The 19734-nt window shown below is 33.1% G+C and overlaps 1 protein-coding gene across 6 annotated transcripts in view; it reads left to right on the top strand.

The window, feature by feature from the left end:
* Positions 1–19734, top strand: part of RAP1GDS1 (Rap1 GTPase-GDP dissociation stimulator 1) — a 153655-nt gene that overhangs the window by 31232 nt on the left and 102689 nt on the right. For all 6 annotated transcript variants that reach the window (XM_024736033.1, XM_024736031.1, XM_024736030.1 and 3 more), the window contains exon 2: positions 4790–4897. In XM_024736033.1, coding sequence (XP_024591801.1) covers positions 4790–4897 — 108 coding nt within the window. The remainder of the gene's footprint in view (positions 1–4789; positions 4898–19734) is intronic.

The raw sequence follows: 19734 nt of genomic DNA, 5'->3' as shown, positions 1-19734 counted from the left end.
TGTTTTTTTTTTTTTTTTTTTTTTTTTTTTTTTTTTTTTTTTTTTTGCGGTACGCGGGCCTCTCACTATTGTGGCCTCTCCCGTTGCGGAGCCTGCAGGCTCTGTGGCCATGGCTCACGGGCGCAGCCGCTCCGCGGCATATGGGATCTTCCCGGACCGGGGCACGAACCCGTGTCCCCTACATCGGCAGGCGGACTCTCAACCACTGCGCCACCAGGGAAGCCCTTGATGTATTATTATCATTTGACTAACATTGTGTCTTTTTTCCTCAGTGTTGTGGTAATTACTTTTTATTACTTTTAGTAGTATGAACTTAGATATGATATATTATTCATACTTTATTTCAGAAAAATCAACCTATATCCATGTAATAAGATTGAACAAGTATATCTGAGATATGATGCCCTACAACTTCTTTTTAGTTAATAGAAGACATATATATGAATATAGTTTTCTTTTCCTTTAGGGAAATAAAATCAATTTCTCAAAACTATTTAAGCCCTCTTAGGAAAATAAATATTAACATTCGTTGTGAATGATAACCTGGGATTTTTTATAAAGTAGGTTTAGGATTACTAGGTTAATCACAGTTGTATGAGACATCACTAGAGTATGTTAGTATTATTTAATGTAAATTTTTGTCTACTTTTTCCTGGTTTGACCTGGAAAATAAATTACCACTCATTTTATAATAGGGAATTCCATTTTATTTTTAGAATTGTCATGAGCTGGCAATGTACAAAAGTCTATTAAAATTTACACCTTACTTTGAAGTAAGAAAATGCCTGAAATTCTAATACTAGAGCAGCAATCCCAGGAGTCCTTGGTATCCTGTTAGGGTGCCCATGAGGTCAAAACTATTTGTGTGGTATCATCAAAAGACATTTTTTGTCGTTTTTCACTGTATTGACATTTGCACTGACAGTGGTGCAAAAGCATCTGTGGGTAAAAAATTGCTAGGGCTTCAGTATGTGTGAATCAGGCTACTAGTAGCACCAAACTACAATAACTAGTAATTATTGTATTCTTTACCATCGTATACTTGAGGTTAAAAAAAATACCAGTTTTACTTAAGAATGTCCATGATGAAGCAGGAAAAACAATGTTTTTAAAACTCAACTTTTTAATACACATTTTAAAAATATACTATTTGATAAAATGGGAAGTACACAGAAAACACTTGCATTGCATCGTAACGTCTGATGGTTGTTTTTAAGAAAAGCAGTTGGGCAATCTTTTGAGTTGTGAGCTGACTGAGATACTTTTTTTCATGGAATAACTTTTTTTTTTTAATTTGAAAGAACAGAGAGACGAACTGGCTTTTCATATTTGGCAGATATTTTCTCACGAATGAGGTTAATTTGTCATTTAAGGAAAACAACTCACAGTATCTGTTGCTGGTGATAAAATTAGAGGTTTTAAGAGAAAATTAGAATTTTGGAAAACTTGTATCACCTTAAGCTTGACAGCTTCCCAGTACTTAGTCTTTAAAAAAGATTAGTGAAGATATTAACAAATGTGATATTTTGAAATAGTACAATGAAATGTGTCAGTGTTTGGAAGATATGCATAACTCCATGACCTAATTTTTTAAATGACCAATGCATGGATGACAAACATGTTGCATGCATGAAAGACTCAAAATGCAAAAGAGCAGTGGATTTTCATGTAACAGTTGGCAGAGCTCAGTGATATTGTTTCAGATTGCACATGGTAACTAGCCTTTAAAACACTACCACTAATCAAGTTTTGGTGTAGTATCAAAGACTATCCACTGTTATCTGAAAAGGCTGTTAAAATACTCCCTTGTTTTCCAACTATGTATATGTGTGAGGCTGAATTTTTTTCATCTACTTAACCAAAACAACAAATTATAAAGATTGAGTACAGAAGCAGATATGAGAATCCAGTTTTCTTCTATTAAGGCAGACATTACAGAGATTTGTGAAAATGTAGAAAAATGCCACTCTTCTCAGTAAGTTGGTTTTGAAATATAATTATTTTTCATTAAAAATATAATTATGTTAACAGATAATAGTTTTATATGTGTTAGGTTTAAATGAATTACTAAAATAAGTCTTTAAAAGTCTCATTTTTAATTTTTAGTATGTTAAATATCAATATAAATAATTGAAAACAGAGCTCTTTTGTACATGATACTATACGTAGAAAATCCTAAACACATCAGCAGAAAACTGCTAGAGCTCATCAATGAATTCAGTAAAGTTGAAGGATATGAAATTAACATACAGAAATTTGTTTGCATTTCTATACACTAACCATCAGAGAAATTATGGAAACAATCCCATTTACTATCGCATCAAAAAGAATAAAATACCTAGGAATAAACCTACTTAAGGTGGTAAAAAAAACCTGTACTTGGAAAACTATGAGACGCTGATGAAAGAAATTGAGGATTACACAAACAGATGGAAGATATACTGTGTTCTTGGATTGAAAGAATTATTATTGTTAAAATGACCATACTACTCAAGGCAGTCTGCTGATTCAATTCAATCCCTGTCAAAATACCAGTGACATTTTTTGCAGAACTAGACCAAATAATTTAAAAATTTGGATGGAAACACAGAAGACCCTGAATAGCCAAAACAATCTTGAGAAAGAAGAACAGACCTGAAGGAATCACGCTCCCTGACTTCAGACTTTATTACAAAGCTACAGTCATCAAAACAGTATGGTACTGGCACAAAAACAGACACATAGACTAATGGAACAGAATAAAAAGCCCAGAAATAAACCCCCACACTTATGGTCAGTTAATCTACAGCAAAGGAGGCAAGACCATGCAATGGAGAAAATACAGTCTCTTCAATAAGTGGTGCTGGGAAAACTGGACAGCTACATGGAAAAGAATGAAATTAGAACATTCTCTAACACCATATAAAAAACTAGACTCAAAATGGATTAGAGACCTAAATGTAAGACCAGAAATTATAAATTTCCTAGAGGAAAACATAGGCAGAACGCTCTTTGACATAAATCGCAGCATTAATTTTTTTGGATCCATCTCCTAAAGTAAAGAAAATAAAAGTAAAATAAACAAATGGGACCTAATTAAACTTAAAAGCTTTTATGCAGAAAAGGAAACCATCAGCAAAATTAAAACACACCCTACTAAATAGGAAAAAATATTTGCAAATTATATGACCAATAAGGGACTAATATCCATAATATATAAACAGCTTATACAACTCAACATCAAAAAACAAACAACTTGATTAAAAAATAGGCAGAAGACCTGAACAGACATTTTTCCAAAGAGGACCTGCAGATGGCCAACAGACACATGAAAAGATGCTCAACATCACTAATCATTAGGGAAATGCAAATTAGAACCACAGTGAGATATTATCTCACAAGTGACAGAATGGCTGTCATCAAAAAGAACACAAATAACAAATGTTGGTGAGGATGTGGAGAAAAGGGCACCCTTATATACTTTTGGTGGGAATGTAAGTTGTTGCTACACTGTGGAAAACAGTATGGTGGTTTCTCAAAAAAATAAAACTAGAACTACCACTCTGGGTATATATACCAAAACACTAATTCGAAAAGATACATGCACCCCAATGTTCATAGCAGCATTATTTGCAGTAGCTAAGATATGGAAGCAACCTAAGTGTCCATCAACAGATGAATGGATAAAGATGTTGAGGGGAGGTGTCTGTGCATATATATACACACACACAATGGAATACTACTCAGCTATAAAATAAGAATGAAATTCTGCCATTTGCAACAATGTGGACTGACCTAAAGAGTACTGTGCTAAGTGAAATGAGTCAGAGAAAGACAAATACTGTATGATATCATTTATATATGAAATCTAAAAAATACAACAAACTATTAAATATAGCAAAAAAGAAACGGACTCACAGATATAGAGTACAAACTAGTGGTTATCAGTGGGGAGAGGGAAATGGGGAGGGGAAGTAAAGGGGTAGGGGATTAAGAAGTACAAACTATTATGTATAAAATAAGCTACAAGGATACATTGTACAACACAGAGAATATAGCCAATATTTTATAACTATAAATGGAGCATAACCTTTTAAAATTGTGAATCACTATATTGTACACCTATAATTTATATAACATTATACATCAGCTAAACTTGAATAAAAAATTTTAAAAAGACCTCTTTGGGGTCCTAAATAATTTTTGATAGTGTAAAAAGATTTTTAACAGTCTATGGTCTAGAGGAATCCATGTATAATTTAGGAGGAGAGCATTGCTTTAAAATCCAAAATGTACATGTTTTGGCTTAAAGCAGTACTTTGAAGCGTTTTTTAAATGGCATTGTTAAAACAGGTTTTATAGTCATCAGACTTTATTATTTTAAGTCATATCATTTTGAAACTTTTCTAAACCTTCATTTTCATTTTATGTATTTAAAATACAACAGAGGAAGCCAAAAATGTAATAAAGTATTATTTGCAAAGCTATGTAATTTTTTGTAGACCTTTTTTTTTTCAGTTAACCATGGCTTGTTCCTGAACAAGCTAAATAAGGTACAAGAATGCTGAAAAGATGTTCTGTGACTATCTATGGAATATTCTTGGTATCTTACAGATACAGAATGAATATTTTATAGGAGTTAAATGGATAAAATTTTATTTAAAAAATATGTAATCGTATAGTCCATTGCCATTTTGGAATGTATGTGGAAATTAATTCACCATAACAGCCTTATGCCTGTTAGTGGTACTGTTTATCATGTAACATGATGGTTAGAGAGGTTTCTGATTGCTCTTTTTTCTCTAAACAGATAATCTCAGTGATACCTTGAAGAAGCTGAAGATAACAGCTGTTGACAGAACTGATGATAGTTTAGAAGGATGCTTGGATTGTCTACTTCAAGCCTTGGCTCAAAATAGTAAGTTTTAAGGAACCTCCATACTGTGAGGATATGGGGAGGGGGAAGGGTAAGCTGTGACAAAGTGAGAGAGTGTCATGGACATGTATACACTACCAAACGTAAAATAGATAGCTAGTGGGAAGCAGCTGCATAGCACAGGGAGATCAGCTCGGTGCTTTGTGACCACCTTAGAGGGGTGGGATAGGGAGGGTGGGAGGGAGGGAGACGCAAGAGGGAAGAGATATGGGAACATATGTATATGTATAACTGATTCACTTTGTTATAAAGCAGAAACTAACACACCATTGTAAAGCAATTATACTCCAATAAAGATGTAAAAAAAAAATAGTAAGTTTTATTATGTTTACTCAAATGCCAAACAAAAAAATCAACAATCATTCAGAAATTGGTATATAGTTTAGCACATAACTTACATTCACATAACTTGAATTCTTTTGAATCCTATCCCTGAATACTGAGATTGTTTTCCATGTTCACCCTCCTACTTACCTCGCCTCCCCCAGGATACTGAAAGCCAAGTTGATAGGCAGAAGAAAGGTGGAATTGATTGGTGGTGATGACATTAATACTAGTCCCAGAGAGAGGCAGTTCTTAACAGATAAGCGTCGAAGTTGTTTTTCTTCTTAACACCTAACTACGCTTTAAAAAAAAGACTGTGTTTACATGTGGGGATGAGAAACAGAGAGGAAAAGAAAGAAAGAAAGGAAGGAAGGAAGGAAAACAAAGAAAGAGAGAGAGAGAGAAAGAAAGAGAGGGAGCTTAAAACACTTGAAATTTTTTTTCTGAGATCTTTTTAGTCATTTTACTTTAAAATAATGTGTATGCTTAGGTTTAATTGGAAAGAGCCACCAGCAGTCATCCAGAAATCCTGTAAAACTGAGGTAACACTTGATCTTTGGTGGCGTGGTAAATAAGAGATAAAAATTATACAACTCTTCATTGACTAATAAATTGTATTGTTACATTTGATCCATCACATTTCTATTCACTAATTTCTGTATTATCACAATGAATAGACAGATACAGAATAATTTTCATTTGTTTCCTTAATTCTCCTTGGCTGTGCTGTGGTTTATGCTGTGCTTGTTTTTAATTATGCCGTTATTTTATCCTGGGACTAATTATGTAGCTGACAAATAATTCAGGAGGAAGAATAGACTATATTGTTAGAGTTCAGTTTCAAGCACTCTGATATGTATGCATTCTTTTTCTTTTTTCTGTTTTAGTAAACTGTGATTAGAAAATTTAAAATAATTGATTGCAGTACTCTTTATCAAAAAGCACATTTAAGGTAGCTTTTAAAATTCTGTTTTAGTAATATTTTGCTTTTGAGATTATAATTATGTCAAGCTGTTTAATCTTAGAGATATCAGAGAAGGGATTTAAAATAAGGAGTTCAGTAAAAACATCTGGATAAGGGTCACAGTGGTAAAGAAAAATAAGAGAGAATGTGTAAGGCTGTATTCTCCATTATAGTAGATACAGGTGGCTATTTAAATTTTAACAATTAAATTTAATTAAAAATTAAGTTCTTTAGTCTAACTTTTCAATAGCCATGTTTGATTGGTGACTACCTTATTGGGGATCACAGGTATAAACTATTTCCATGATCACAGAATATTCTTTTGGATAGAACCACATAATGACCTGAGTTTTACACATGCCTGTATAGGCAGACTTACGTAATCTTGTAATCAGTCTGTATAAATTGAGTATCTCAAGTTCATTTTTTTTCAAGCGTTGTTTTATTATAACTTATTTTGTTTTAAATGGCCCAGTTTTTTCTCTGTGTTAAAAACAAGTAGTATTTTCTAAATGGACCATTTGTTCAGGACCTGAAGGACACGGAGGTGATATCCTTGGTTATACATGGAGGCTTGCTCAGCCCTCTCCTGGAAAGACTGGTACACAGATAGATGAAATTGTTGAAGAGAAATGAAAAAAGGAAGCAAAATTTTATAGCTTTTTAAAGAACAGATTCAGGAAATATTGACAAGTGTATATAGTTGCTGAACTAAATTTCAGACCCATTGCAGAGTTATTCGTTGGACCCATTTATTGAAAATGGTCTTGAAATTATATATCATAAAATGTTAAGGCCAAATAGTTACAAAGTGGTAATGAAAACAACAGACTCTACCAATTTAATTATTGACTCCTTAGGAAGGGAACAAAAGGAATGTGGCTTCTTAAGAATCTATAATAAAATTCATAATTGTCCCCACATCTGAGACTATTGACACAAAAGAATTTGATGTAGGAAGAGGTGGTTCATGCAGATGTTCCGTCTTTGACTTACAAATGATATCTATCATTGATTGAGCATCCACTGTGTACTCAGCACTAGACTTCAGACTTGTATCTGTTGTCTAATCTAATCTTTCCTGTAGACCCATGAGGAGGTATTATATACATCACCATTTAAAAGATAAAGAAACAGTCCCTGTAAGGGTACTTGCCTTGCTCTGGCAGAGTACAGAGTTTGAATTTGCACTCTTAGTTTACAAAATAAAAAACTACATTCTGAGTAAAGTGCAGCTTTTTTCCTGCGTTTATAGAATGTGAAAGTGTTTTCAGAAACTAGATTTTAATATTGTCTTAAAGTTTTGCTTTTTCTTTAAAATAGTTTCAAATTATTATTACAGAGGAAGAAAATTTATAAACCATTTTCCCCTTTGAGCTATATATTTATTTTATAGATATTAATTGGTATGTTTTATAAAATTAACATCTAGCTTTTAAGCAAGAAAAAATTTTTTTAAATACCAGGGAAATGTTTATTTTATAAAGTTCTTACTTCCCTGAATAAAATGTTTGATCCGTCACTACTTCTATGCTCTTAAAGGTAAAATTATAAAGCATATAACTTAGAATCTATACTGGCTTTTTTTACACAGAGAAGTTCTAATTTCATAATTCTTCCTAGTGTCAGGTGGTTTAACTAAAAAAATCAGTGTTTGCGCTAGAATTGCACCTGATCAAGAAAGAATGATTTCTCCATTCTTTACAAAATGGTAATGTGTGTAATGGAAATCTAATCTTAAAGTTCTATTTTACAGTTTACTAACCTGCCATTGGAAAGGACATTTCTAAGAGGAAAGAAATTATGCTTTTAAGTTTTTACACTGTGGGAATTTAGTATTTTTGAATTGTATATTACAGATTATCATAATCTGAATTAGAATTTTTGCTTTGATGTATGACTTCAGAGTGTTTTCTTAAGAAAAAATTTGGGGGGGCATTAAATCTAGTATATGTAAGGATCTTAAAAGACAAAAGTTGAAAATTTGAATATGTACTAGACTTTATGGAAAACATTTTGTTTGAGCAAGCATTTTGTGTAAATCTCTGATCTAAATTAATATGGAAGCATTCATTCACTCATATAAATACTTCAGATCTCACCTTTAAAATGTTTTTAGTAAATATATGAAGGCTACCAGCCAAGAAATCAGCCCTTTTATTCTGGTCTCTTTTGATTCAGAGAATAGTTAGAAGATTCTCAGTAAATGCTTGTTGAATTGTAGTGTCGGTTATTCTATTTCATGCTTATTTGAAAATGTAAAACAGCCCACATTTTTGTCCGTAAACATTAAGGCAGGAGTTGTCCTTAGAGAGTATGACATCTGAACCACCTTATAAGACAAACTACTAGCATGAATTAAAGGCCCCCAAATAAGCAAAATTAACAGTCTATTCATAATAAAAATTCTATTCTGTTGTAAGAGCATGGGGACCATGTTCTTGTTGGCTGGGGGAACCACAATACAGTGCCAGGATGATCACCAGCACCACTTTCAATTTTTTCCCTAACGGATTAGACTGTTTTCCTCTTTCTCATTGCCTCATATACCTTTGTATTTGAACTTTAACCAATTGCCCGATGGCAATTCCTATTTCATACAAGTGTCACGTAATTGTTTATTATCTATAGAAAACCCTATGAAAGAACATCAGTTTACTTGTTTTTAAAGAAGAAAGTATTTAGTATCTAGTTCCATATTCCTAACTTGGTAATACTCATCTACCTGTTGAATTCTTAGGTTATTTCTTAACACTTGTTCTTTATTTTATTCAGTGTGTTGTTTTTTGGCTCCCTACTAGGCTATAATCCTAAACGTATCAAATTATGTACAGAAGCTACTAATGTAGATTATAAATCTTCTCTAACAGTAAGAATTGTCTGTTGTCGTTTGCTTTTAGTCTGCTTTATGTCTTTAATATTTCTGAACAGACTTACTGTCATGTATCAAAATTATTTCCTAAGTAAGGGACTTTGAAATTTATTATCAACTATTTTTCAATAACCTTGTTAAATCTTTATTTACTGAGCATGAAAGATTGCTGCTGCTTTAGTAGAAATGAAAATTTATTTACACTTAATTCTTTCACAGTAATATCTAGATTTCAGTTTTTTACCCTACGTTATCAAATGTATCACAGAGTGATACATTTGCAGTTTTCTTTGCAAGCTAAATTCGTTATGGTGTTCACCTCCTTTATATACTTTTGTATTATGTGGCTCTTTTAGTTATTGTGTCCGTCATTAATGAGGGCTTATGACTGGTGCTAATCATAAATTACCAAAGGTTCAGTTTTTACTAAATAAAGGTAGTATTTTAAGAGTAGAGGAGACTAGACTAAACTAGAGAACATGGTCAACTAAAAAGACACTGAAAATTCTTGATGAATTAAGACCCCTGGATTGCCATAGAGTAGTGGTGGCCACCTAAGTTTGAATTTTTCTACACAGTCTAAAAAGCCATACAAATCAACAAAAAATCAGATAAAATCAAATATCTATAACCTATGCCCTGGAGACACACTAAGAACTTCAGATTATTAGGAGAGAGAAATTAATATCCAAATCTAGCCTACTTAGCTTCAGAGCCCATTTTTAGAGAGAGTTCATGAAGACTGCAGAGACCACATGGAAAAGACGAGAGGGGTTGAATCAGGAGCCTAGGAGTGATAGTTTACAGTTAAAATTTCCTTTAGAAAGAAAAAGTCTTAACTTGGTGGGAAAATTCTGAGATCTGGCCTTAGATTCAAATGGAGCATTGGCTATTGGGAATCAAAAGGAGGAGACTTAGAAGTACACAGGACCCTAGGCAACAGATCAGGAGAGTGCCACTTTGGGGGATGAAATTGTTCTCCCTTGTAGACTTGGTGTTGAAGGAAAAGAAGGATGCAAGATGGAGAAAGTAAGTGTTCTGTAGAAATAAGAAAATCATACTGTTAGAAGACACACTAATAACCCCCTTTGGTTTAAGTTCAGAAGAGGGAGCTTTTGAACTAAAAAACCTGAGAATTCATCCTTACCCTTACTGCATACAATTTTTACTGCTAGTTAAAGAAAAGAAAAACTATACACTGAATTGGAAATTGCAGGCTATATACATACATAGGTGCTACAAGGAACAAAGCAGAAAATAAGAATCAAAACATTTTAGTTATTGAATTTTTTTCTCCTAAACCACCCACGAAGTGGTTATCAGTAACAGAACACCATGACCTATATTAAACATCCTTAAGCCTTTGCAGATATGAAAAGGAAAAAGAATACCTGGGTAAGAAATTCAGAAACTTGGAACCAAAGTGGATAATTACTAGGAAGATGTAAAGTAAGAGTTGAGTAGAAGATAATGAAGAAAAAGAATCATTTTAAAAAGTAAGACTAAATTACAAGGTACCAAGGAAGAATAGAGGTGACTGAAAATTTAATAAGGAGCATTGAGGAAAGTGGGCAAAATGAAAACAGAATAAAGGATCAAAGAGAAAATGATTAATATAGAAGACAGGCAAAAAGATCCAACATACATGCAACTGGAATCCTTAAGGAGAAAAACAAAACATTGGAACAGAGCCAATATTTAAAAGTATGAACTTTTCTGAAGTATAAAAAGACTAGAATCTGTATGTTGAAAGGGGCTAGCATGTACTTGTGAAAATTGACCTCGAAGAAGTCCAGCAAAACTTTTAGACTTTAAAGGTAAAAATAAATACAAAAGAGAAATCCTCCAGGCTTCCATGCTAAAAGATCAAGTTATTTAAAAAGAAAAGAAAATTAGATTGGCATCAGACTCTTCAACAACAATATGCAAAACAATTCAATATTAGAGCAGTATTTTCAGAAAACTAAAGGAATAAGAATTTTATATTGAGCCAAGGTGCTCAGTAAGTATCAAGGCTATAGAAAAATTCTGTTGAACATGGAAAAACACAGGGAATACTATGCTCATTAGCCTTCCGGAGGAATCTTCTAAACTTGTGCTGTCCACTACAGTATCCATTCTCTGACATGACTATTGAGCATTTGAAATGAGGCTAGTCTGAATTTAGGTATGCCATGAGTGTAAAACACATACTATACTTTAAAGACTTAGTACTTCCCCAAAAGTAAAATATCTCATTAAACGTTTTAAAATTATTGATTATATATTGAATCTCATTTTTAAAATTTTATAAAATATTTATAAATATTTCTATTGGAGTTTTATAGGCTATCATTTCTTGAATTATGGGTGGTTTAAGAATTGGACCGGCCAGTATGATGTGATGGAAATGCAGCTTAGAAACAAAATCATCATCATTGTCATCAATAAAATATAGTTGGGTTATTCAGTGGAGGAGCAGACATTTTTAAAAGAGGCCATTTAAAATAATGAACCTTAAGTTCATTATCCTAGGGTTAGATTCTAAGGAAGTAGTAGCATATAGGTCCAAGATATATGTTAGTCAGAAGCAGAAAGAAGAGACAGTATATATTCAAATATATTTATATCCAGGAATTCGTAGAAGAGAGATCACAGAAAGGCTTGAATCTGATTGAAATAATGAGAAAGACCATCTTGAAATCTTTCACAGGTCACAAGATTAGTAACAGAAGATAATAACATGGTACTGGGTGCTGTTTGCCTTCTAATATGCTTTTAAGCACTGTACTTCATAAGGGGCAAAGAAAGCTCTCATTATGTACAATCTCCAGAAGGAGATAAGCCTCCATTGGTATTTGTATTTTGTGATTGAAGCATGGATAGAGAATCTGGATTTTCTTACACTAGCTAATTAACAAATGATACCATTTTTGCTTCTTAAGTTTGCTAAATTTGAAAAACTTCTTATGTTCCTGACAGTAAAATATGTAAGAGAAACGTGATTTGAAATGATACTATATGCCAAATATATACTGAAAAAGATCTACCATCCTCAGTAAAACACTAATACTGACTTACTGTCACTAAGTTGTTGAGGGAGAAGCTGATGGGTTTGTGCTGCTGTGTCTTCCTTAACATTTGTTTCTGACAGGGTCCCATTTAACTGTGTAACTGCAGCTACCTGTAGGTCTTCTGTGGCCATATGCTTGATAGATGTTAACTGGCTTCTCAAATTAAACACTAACCCAGTATGTCCTGAACGTGTCAAAAAATATGAGGCATGCAGATTAGACTTTTAATTAGTATAATGAATTGGAAATGAATTAATAAGAATTATATATTCTCTCATGGAGCTGATTTTCAGATAGCTGGGGGCTTTGAATGACACTCCGGGAGGCATGCCATCAACCACCACACAACCAGGGTTAATTGTGATTTTCCTGTAGGGAACTTTCACAGGGAAATCCATACCAGTGGCTTCACCAGATTTTCGACTAAAGAGGTCATTAACTTGTTCTCTTAGCTGTCTAGCTTTTTCAACTTTTGACAGTCTTTCATTATCATAGTCTGGAATTGTCACCTGAATGATGTTAAGATCTTCAACATCTGATGCAGTAGTATTAACATTGGGTGATGAATTTATTTTTCTTGGAGGGCTCTTAGAGGAGGAGGTGCTCTCCTTAATTGCTGTCTCAAACATATCAGGCTTTTTAATGATGAACTTAATTTTGGCTTTGTTTCTGAGTATCTTCTCCAGCCTTGGAATGCCAAAAGTAGATAGATGGTCATCAGAATGGCACACCCTCGGGTAAGCCTTCCACGTGCTGAGTTCATTAAATTCACAGTCATTAGACCATTTCCAGGACTTGTGATTAATAACCAGTTGGTTGATCAGAGTGAGTCAGAAGGCCCGTAATCCAAGAATCAGCCGAGCCAAGCCAGTTGGAGGTTCCTGCAACAGAAGAAATAAAGGAGACTGATAGAAGCTCTCAAATCAAGCAAGAACCAGACCCTACGTGATAGACCTCTTCCCTCCTAGGCTTAAAGTATCAGTGGGTGAGAAGAGCTTCTTGGACTGTTACTGCCCCAAGCTGTGTAATATATTTGTATAACAGAAATACCTTCTATACAAACCTTTTTTTCTACTTTTAAATAGAAATGTCTACTTTATCAGCAGTTCTGTGAATTGAATTAAAGAGCAGAGTGACTGTAAAAAAAAAAAAAGGATTATATATTCTCAACAGAAAAATGTAGTTTGATGTTTAAAGGAAAATGCTTTAAAGTAAGAAATAGATTGATTAAATTAACCTATTTTCAGTGTCTTTGCTGTGATTATGGATGTTTGAACCTGATATTAAAGGTATGGGCAGTAGCATACTGCTTTTTAGCTCTTGTAGTACTTGGTGGTCATGATGGTTGTTTCCTCTAGAAAGCTTTCTTACATAGTCTAAATGCTTTCACTTTTACCTCTTGTAATTCAGATTTCCTGAGTACCCACTTGGCATTGTAAAACAAAGGTTAAAGTTTCACCATTAGGTAGACTTTGGGATTTATAAATGTGACATTTTGAGAAATTAATGAATCATTATTTTTGCTAAAGAAAGCCTCTGTATAAAATACATGTATTCTTGCTATTATGATTATTTGATTTTATTATGTTCAATTATTATTATTTTATTTATTTATTTTTGCGGTACACGGGCCTCTCACTGTTGTGGCCTCTCCCATTGCAGAGCACAGGCTCCTGATGCGCAGGCTCAGTGGCCCAGCCGCTCCACGGCATGTGGGATCTTCCCGGACCGGGACACGAACCCGTGTCCCCTGCATTGGCAGGCAGACTCTCAACCACTGTGCCACCAGGGAAGCCCCCAATTATTTATTTTTATATATGGTATAGGTGAGGATTTAATTTTATTATTTTCTAGACAATCAACTTTTCCAACACCATGTGTCATTTAATCTATTTAATCTATTCCTTATTGGTTGAGGACGTTCCTTTTATCATATAATAACTACTTAATTTAATATAATTGGTCCAGTCTTGGGGTTTTATTTTATTCCATTAATTTGTTTGTCTATTATTGTGTTGTAACCATGCTATTTTAATTATAGTAGCTTTATTGAGAAAGTTCCTCTTCATAAATCTGTTTCAAAGTTTTTTATTTTCATGGGTTTGTTATATCAGAGAAGTTGTGTAAATACTTTGTTGCATTCCTGGAGAATGCTGTTGAAATTGGGATAAGCTATAAATTAATTTGGAAAGAATTGAAAACTTCTTAATAGTTTGTTATTCTAAAAACATAAATTATATCATTTTTATTCAAGTTTTCTTTCTTTATGTCTCATTAGGATTATATAATTTGGTTCACATGCTTTCCATATATATCTTATTTAAAGCATTTTTCCTATGTATTCTACATTATTTTGGTTGTTTTTGCAAATGGACTTTTTCCTATTATAACTTCCAGGCCGTTTTGTTAGAGATCAGTTTGAAAGCTGTATTGATTTTTATATCTTTTATTTGTATTCAGCTACCTTTCGAGCTCACTTATTAGTTAAAATAATTTTTTAGCTAGTTCTCTTGGGTTTTGCAGTCAGAACATAAAGTGTTATTTTTGTTTCCTCTTTCCCTTGTAACTATAGCTGACTTATTGAGTTGGCTTGAACGGCCAGCAAAATAGTAAATAACAATGGTATGAGTAGTATCTTATTTTAGTTTCTGATATTAGTGGCAAGCCCTTCTAATGCTTCACCATTCAATATAATACCTCTGGACTTAATATAAAAATCCTTTTTCATGTTAAGAAGATAGTCTTAATTAAAGAATGATTTTCTTAAAAAATCAAGAGCAGGTACCTCTAAACCATAAATCTTTAGCCTACTCAGTATAAGAATAGTAAACATTTTTCTTTTTTATTATTTTGAAGTTTATTTATAATGAAATTATTTGCTGAGAGCGTTAATTCTAGAGGAAGATTTTCTTAAGTATGGAAAGTACAGTGTAGTTTTACAGTCTCAGATTCAATGTCATTTAGTAGAATAGTGAGGTTCAGTATGATTTATATCTTCCTTTGTGTATTCAGGGACAAACGTTTACCTATTGAGAATTAGTACCTAAAGAATAATTAAAATTAATAATGTTAATTATTTATTTTAGAATGAATGATTATTAAATGGTCTGATAAACATTTTAGGCAATTTCTCAATTTAGTAATTTACAGCCCCCAAAGGTTCAAAACTACAGTCAGTGGAGCATTCATTTTGCCACCAGATAATTGTTTGGTTACAATTACAAGGTCATATTATATCAGCCTTTGAATTATGTTTATAGCTATAAATTGAGATATTCATTTTTTTGTTAGTTTGTATTACTCAACCCTGACAGTGTGAACTTGATTGCTTATTATTTTTACTTCATTTTAATATAGTTTTACATAGATATAAATTTAGTTCTACATGTAGTTTTATACAGTGTAGTTTTACATAGATTCCTCTTAGACATTTGTAATGTTATATGAATTTTGGTGTGTCAAGATTTAATGAAATATGAATATAAATTATTTTATAAATTTAAAAAATATTTTAATTACTTGGCATTAATAATCATTTTTTAAATTTCTGACATTTAGCTTAGAGGAAGAAAAAGAAACACTAGCCAGAAAAATAGGTAATTGAAATAAATTTTTCTCCTTTTGGAGGTTTGATTTTATATGAATCTTAATCAATGTAAACCTATAGTTTATCTATTATGTTAAAACTGGAAGAGATGCCATACGATGGGAATATCTTTTATACCAAGTAAATAAACAAAAGCAAAGTTATTTCACTTTTCACTGTTACTCATTTATTACCTACTGCAATTTTCAGTTTTTGAGTTATGAATGTATGTGAATATTAATGACCAACTGCAAATATTGTTGAAATAGGAAAAATAGTAGTAACATTAAAGGCAAAATAGAGAGTAAAAGGTTAACTCTTTGCTTGAAATATTCAGAGTAAGGGAAGAATAGCCAGAAAGTGGAAAAGGTTCCAAATTAAGAAACACTTTTTAGAAGCACATTAAAAAAGAGTTGAAGAAATGTATGCTAAGTCAGCTATACATCTCTTTAACTGGATGTAAGATACTATATTATTTTTATTTGCTGTACAATAAGATCTTGATGAAGAATACTAAGGCCAAAAGTATTATATACCATATTCTTAACTGTGTGTGGTTCATGGTCATTTTACTGTCTTATAACAAATCACAACATAAATCTTAGCAGTATTTTTTTGGATCTGTATCCTAAGGCAAAAGAAATAAAAATAAACAAGTGGGACCTAATTTAACTTAAAAGCTTTTACACAGCAAAGGAAGCCATCAACAAAACGAAAAGACAACCTACTGAATGGGAGAAGATATTTGCAAAGATATGACTGATAAGGGGTTAATATCCAAAATATATAAACAACCCATACAACTCAATATCAAAACAACCAAGAACCCAATTTAAAAACAAGCAGAAGACCTGAATAGACATTTTTCCAAAGAAGATATACAGCTAGCCAAAACGTACGTGAAAAACTGCTTAACATCACTAATCAGAGAACTAAAATCAAAACCACAATGAGATATCACCTCACACCTGTCAAAATGGCTATCATCAAAAAGTCTACAAATAGCAAATGTTAGCTAGGATGTGGAGAAAAGGGAACCCTAGTACACTGTTGGTGGAATTGTAAATTCGTGTAGCTACTGTGGAAAACAGTATGGAGGTTCCTCAAAGAACTAAAAATAGAACTACCATATTATCTAGCAATTCCACTGCTGGGTATATATCTGAAGAAAACACTGGATCATTGGGATACATGCACCCCAATGTTCATAGCAGCATTATCTACAGTAGCCAAGATATGGAGGCAGTCTGAGTGCCCATCATCAGATGAATGGATAAAGAAGATGTGGTGTATGTATACACACACTAGAGTATTCTCAGCTGTAAAAAAGAATGAAATCCTGCCATTGCAACAACGTGGATGGACCTAGAGAGCATTATGCTTAGTGAAATAAGTCAGACAGAAAGACAAATACTCTGTTATCACTTATATGTGGAATCTAAGAAATAAAACAAATGAATGAATATAACAAAACAGAAACAGACTCGCAGATACAGAGAACAAAGTAGTGATTACCTGTGGGGAGAGGGGAGCGCGGGGGATGACAAGATAGGAGTATGGGATTAAGAGACACAAATTACTATTTATAAAATAAGTAACAAGAATGTATTGTATAGCACAGGGAAATGTAGCCATTGTTTTATACTAACTTTAAATGGAGTATAATCTATAAAAATATTGAATCATTATGTTGTCACCTAAAACTAATATAATATTATAAATCAATTATTTCAAAACTAAAGAAAAAAATTAACAAATAAGTAAAAATAAACACAACCTCTTTCCTCAAAAATCATCAGTAACTGAGAAAGTGTGAACGATTCATGTGCTTAGTAAGATAGAGTTTAGGTATAATATTCTAGGTGGTATTCATACAGTGGACTGTATAATGTAGAGAATCTTTATACTCTAATTTTTTTTACTAGAGTTTAGTAGCATTCAGTGCCTTCTGTTGTCAGATGCCTTCACTTGGAAATTTTGGCTGTTTTATCACCAGTTAAAAAACAAACAATGCATTGTGTAATTTCTTGAGATTTCAGAAAGCCAACACATTTAGATAGAGTCAAAGTCATTTTTCTTTTCTGACTCTAGTTATACAGAGTTGGAGCAGTAGTACAGAATACTATGTGAGATTTCATGACCCTGCACAGTGAATTACTCTGCTGGCAGCATTCCTCTTGCTCCAGGGCACGTGGGGGAAAGAGTTCAGGGTGGTCAGTCTTTTGTTCTATTCAAACATTCAGCTGATAGAATGAGGTCTACCCACATTGTAGAACCCAATCTGCTTTGCTTAAAATGTATAGATTTAAATGTTAATCTTATCCAAAAACTCCCTTACAAAAACCTCCAGAATAATGTTTGGCCAAATTCCTGGGTACCATGGCTCAATCAAGTTGTCATGTAAAAGTAACCATCACAAGTGGACTCTGTATTCTACTGACATATCAAACTGAATTGTGTGGCATAATAGTTACGTGTTGGGATAACTGCTAGTGAGGAATGATGCCCTTAACATTAGAGCTTTCCACAAGCAAATCTAGTTGATTTGACTGAGGTTGATTTTATGACCTGCTTTTTAGTATTCGTTGTGATAAACCCCAAACTGAGACTCCAAAAGGCGGAGTAGTGGTTTTTTTTTTCAAGAGACATCTGGATTTAAATTCTGGATTTTAGCACACAGTGTTCTCTGAGGTGAGTTCACTTAGATGCTGGTAATTTTCTCTGCCCATATTTAAGCGTTACGCATCTTTTCTCCTCCTTGTACTAAAGGAGCAAACAGAATGTTTTCATTTTGCTCATAATAACTTACTTATGGATTGATCACCTTTTCTTTCTGATGTGTGCATGTGGGAGGGATAAGATAAAAACAAAGTAGTTTCTAAAATGATGTCTGAAGTTTCAAGAACATTTTTGCATATGTTTGCTTTTGAAAAAATGTAATCTGAGACCTGATTAGCTTAATGCAAAGTGAAAAGTTTAGTCTCTGCATAAGCTAGCGATTGGTAATGCTACCAAAAAAACTTCCATTCTTGATGAGAAAATTCTTAAAATATAAGACAGTCTCCTTATAAGCTCAATCTTCTTTTCTGTTAAAAGTAATTACAACTTCTACAACATTAATAAATGTAACTCAGTTACTCCATCTTTAGTATTCTGTAGGACAGCTTATGCATCCCTCTAAGTTGAACTTATTTCGGTGTATATTAATTATGTGTGTATGCCTTTTTTGATTCAGTTATAAACTCCTTAAGCACAGGGCAGTTCTATTCAACTAGCATTAATTGGGTACCACCATGCATTAGTTGGTACCTTGCCCTGGAGCGATTGGATAGACAAGTAACAGATAAGTTTTAATACAGTATAACACATTATTATAATAGAGCTGATTACAAAGTGTTCAGAGAACTGGGTTCAATTCATAGTTGTAAGAGTCTTTCAGAGTGTCACAGAGGGACTGACATTTCACCTGGATTCTGACGGATAAATGGGTGTTTCATAGGTGTATTCTCTTATCCTTCTCCTTTTACCTACCTTTTCTTCCAACCTTAGATAATATCAGCCATCTACCTTTTCCACTTCTCAATTCTGGCAGCCTCCAGCTGCTGGTAAAAAAAGTCACCCAGTGGTACAGAATGTTGCTGTTACAAATTTAGGGTCTCTAAATTTCAGATAGTAGTGCTTTTTATGTGTTCCTTCTTTGTGGAATAAATTTTTCTCCTTTGTCTGCTTAGAACATGCTTTATTGGGCTTCAAAACTCAGTTTAAATGTTACCTTGTTTATGGAAATTTCTATGATCTTCATGGAACTGTGATTGCTTCCCATTATACATTGTATGTAACCTCCATGGTGTTATCAGTCACAGTGAATTGTGGTAATTTATTTACCTCTCTCTTTCTCTTACTAGACAGCTCACTGAGGATATGATTTGTATCCTTTAGCTTATATTCCCAATATGGTAGGGACTCAGTAAAAAGACATCATCTGTGGATAATCTCATCTACTCCAAGTCTTCAGCTACC

Source organism: Neophocaena asiaeorientalis, unplaced genomic scaffold, assembly GCF_003031525.2.
Source record: "Neophocaena asiaeorientalis asiaeorientalis breed wild unplaced genomic scaffold, Neophocaena_asiaeorientalis_V1.1 scaffold7, whole genome shotgun sequence".
Taxonomy (NCBI): Eukaryota; Metazoa; Chordata; class Mammalia; order Artiodactyla; family Phocoenidae; genus Neophocaena; species Neophocaena asiaeorientalis.
The sequence above is the reverse complement of the archived record's forward strand: the minus strand, read 5'-3'. Positions and strand labels throughout refer to the sequence as shown.